General features: G+C 37.0%; 1 protein-coding gene and 1 non-coding gene across 2 annotated transcripts; one reads left to right on the top strand and one right to left on the bottom strand.

Annotated features, from left to right (window-relative positions):
* On the bottom strand, positions 1–229 carry EV154DRAFT_529293 (uncharacterized protein; the record flags this gene model as incomplete). Its single annotated transcript, XM_051603655.1, has 1 exon — positions 1–229. A coding segment is annotated over exon 1 (193 nt), but the record flags the coding sequence as incomplete, so codon positions are not given.
* A 59-nt stretch (positions 230–288) lies between these two features.
* EV154DRAFT_t138 lies at positions 289–372 on the top strand. Its single transcript has one exon. It is a non-coding gene; the product is annotated as a tRNA-Tyr (tRNA).
* Positions 373–3,500: the final 3,128 nt, after the last annotated feature.

Genomic DNA, 3,500 nt, shown 5'->3' with positions numbered 1-3,500 from the left:
AAAATCTTATAAGTAGAAAAAAAAAAAACAAAATAAACAATAAAAAATAAAAAAATACGCCGCCAAAAAAAAAATAAAAAAAAAAATATAAAAAATCCACAGCCAAAAAAAAATAAAAAAATTTTTCCACAGCCACAAAAAAAAAAAGAATTTTTTTCTTTCTGCAAAGAAAACGTTTTGGGCTACAACTCATACTATGTAGTTCATCTGTACTCCAAAAATGTGTAGTGGTGGCTTAGAGAAACATCAGAACCATCAACAATTATGGGGCTTGACATAAGCATGGTTCCGATCTTAGCTCAGTTGGTAGAGCGGGAGACTGTAGTGTATATTGTCATCTCTAGGTCACTAGTTCGACTCTGGTAGATCGGAATTTTTTTTTGTTTCTTTCGTGACTGCGTTGTCAGGGTGTCACACTTATTTTAGTAGAAACTCCGTGTCAATTATAAAACTTATTCAGAATCTCAATTTAATAAAGATCATCTTTTTACTACTTCATTACTAGTCTACATAACTATATCTATTATAAATCTTCTGACAAGGGTGTCGTACTTATAATTCATATCACCTCCGCTCATCTATAAAATAGAATCAATAATTAAATCAAATAAAGTTATCTTTTATCTACTCTACATTTATTTTATATACTAAAATATTATAAGAACTATCACGACAAGGGTGTCAGGGTCTGATCTAAAGTTAAGTGATATATGTATAGAAAAGTAGAGTAGTCGATAAAAGATGATCTTTATTATTTTGTGTGAATAAGAAATATATAATTGTCTATTGTGTCCTCCGACAAGGGTCTGATCCTAAGTTATTGATACAATCTGGATAGTGATTAGGGGGCGCCAAACATTTAAAAAATCATTTCCTTAATTTTTAAAAAAAAATCCCGGGAATTTTTCCCCAGCCAATTCCCTAAGAGCATCCCCAGCGGTTTGCTAAATTTATTAAATTTGGCTTTTTTTTTTAAACAAAATGAAACTCCAGCCGTTTGTTAAAAAAAAAGCTAAATTTGTAAACGATCAATTTTTTTCTAAAAAATAAATAAATCTGACTTTTTTTTAATTTTTTTGCTCCTTTCCCGATAAATTTTTAAAATAACAATGTCGAATCAACAACAACAACAAAAGCAAAAGCAAAAGCAAAAGGAACAGCCCAAGGGTAATAAGCGTGCCCGTGGCAATAACTGGACCTTCGAAGAAGACACCCAGTTGTGTAAATCTTGGGTTGAAGTCTCAACCAACCCAATTAAGGGCAACGACCAAAAGTGTCCTGACTTTTGGAAGGCTGTAGAAGAAGACTTTGCGATTAACTTCGTCAAAGTCTACAACATTCCTGTTACTGAGAGAGCAGAAAACTCTCACCAGAACAGATTCACGACAATCGCATCTGCTGTCAACAAGTTTTGTGGGTTCTCTGATAGTCGTATCAGAGGCCCTGCCCCTAGTGGATCTGTCAACCATCTCCTTCGGACCTTACAGGGATTATGTGCAGGAAAAGCAGTTGAGCATCCTGGAAGGTCTGAAGGCGACTGATTTGGCGAGGGCAGAGTCCCATCGACGATCCATCATCGAAACCATTGATGATGATCAACACTCTTTGGTCGATGAAGATAGACCAATGTTGGTTGAAGATGAGGAACCAGTTTTGGTTGAAGATGAGGAATCGGTTTTGGTCGAAGATGATTAAAAATAAAAATTGGTTTTCTTTTTTTTAAAAAAATAGTTTATTTGGGGTTTTATACATATAAAGGGATCTACATGTCGCCTCGTCTTTGCCATAAATGTTCAATAAGATCGGATTGAAGCTGATCGTGTGTATCATCATCTCTGATCTCAAAAAACTTGGCAACAAACTCACCGAATGACACATTCTGACGAGACGATGGAGGAGGAGAGGAATGGGGTTTGTAAGAAAGAGGAAGATCCAATCCACGCTCATCCCCAACAATTATATTATGCAAAATGATGCATGCTTTCATGATTGCATGTAGATCCTGGTCCTTGAACCGCCGAGAGGGTGTTTGGAGCATGGCAAAACGTGCCTTTAAGACACCGAAAGCCCGTTGTACATCCTTTCTAACCGCCTCTTGTGTCTTTGCAAAGTTCTACCATATAACACGTTAAATCGAAGTAGATATACTAATCCAACTTTCCATGGCTTACGTTTTTCTTTTGCGACTGTGGGTTTGGCGAGGTTTTGACAAGAGTAGCATATCTTGGGTATATGCCATCTACCAAATAGTAACCCTTGTAATAGGTATTGCCATTGACCGTGAGCTTGACTTCAGGCATATCACCTTTGGCCAGGCCTGCAAAAATCGGGGACCGGTGGAGGGCATTGAGGTCGTTGAGGGCACCAGGAAGACCAAAAAAGGAATGCCAAATCCAAAGATCCTGAGAAGCTACAGCCTCCAAAATAATGGTTGGTCGACCACTTTTACCAGTAAACTGCCCATGATGAGCAGTTGGGCAGTTCTTCCATTGCCAATGCATGCAATCGATGGATCCAAGCATACCAGGGAAGCCTATCTCTTCATTGATTGCCAACAAACAATCCACATCCTCTTGCGTAGGAGTTCTCATATACTCCTCCTTATACACAGCCACAACAGCATGTGCGAATCTTTTTAAGGATTCTCGGGCTGTTGTTTCGGCTATGAGAAAAGTCTCGTCAACTGCATCTGATCCTAATCCATAAGCAAGTTGACGCATGGCTGCTGTTACTTTTTGGATTGGCGAAAAGCCTATGACGTTGGTCGCATCATACTTTTGCTCAAAGTAACTATCATGAGCTGTCACTGCTTCGGTGATTCGGAAGAAGAGACTTTTCCTCATTCTGTATCTTCTACGAAAGACAGCGTCGGAATATACGGGATTTTCCGAAAAGTAATCGTTCATGACCTTTTCAAGTCCTGCTGTACGTCCTCTCTGGACAACTCGGCGTTTTTTGATAACACGAGGCTTTTGCTTTTTGTCTTTTTTCAAAACCCTTAAAAAACCTTTCATAGCAGTAAGATGAATTTTATAATCCTCTGCAGGGTCATTGCCAAATGGTCTTTCGAAAGTCGACATTGTAGACATTGCGTGAATAAAAATGAAAAAAAGTGAAAAAAAAAATTATATGACAGGCACCGAAATTTAATTTTTTTTTTAACAAACGACTGTGGAAATTTCAAAATAATAAATCTGTCCATAACAAAAAATAATAAATTTATAAAAAAATTTAGCAAACCGCTGGGGATGCTCTAAACTTTGTGGGAACGATTTTTTGTGCTCGAGATTTTGCGGGCAAGAAAAAGTATTCCCGAGAAATCTCGGGAAAGAATACTCATTTTCAATTGAGAAAGAAATATGACGTAAAAATGTTACATTTTATTTATTTTATGATAATCTAAAAGCATCCAATCGCATCTGTGTTTGCATTATAAAGTTTTTCTAAGTTTTTAACTTACGTTTTTTCTCCTTAACTTTCTCTAAAACGTATAATCTAAA

The sequence above is a fragment of the Mucor mucedo genome (assembly GCF_025094135.1).
Source record: "Mucor mucedo strain NRRL 3635 chromosome Unknown EV154scaffold_190, whole genome shotgun sequence".
Taxonomy (NCBI): Eukaryota; Fungi; Mucoromycota; class Mucoromycetes; order Mucorales; family Mucoraceae; genus Mucor; species Mucor mucedo.
This window is presented reverse-complemented; position numbering and strand designations above follow the sequence as displayed.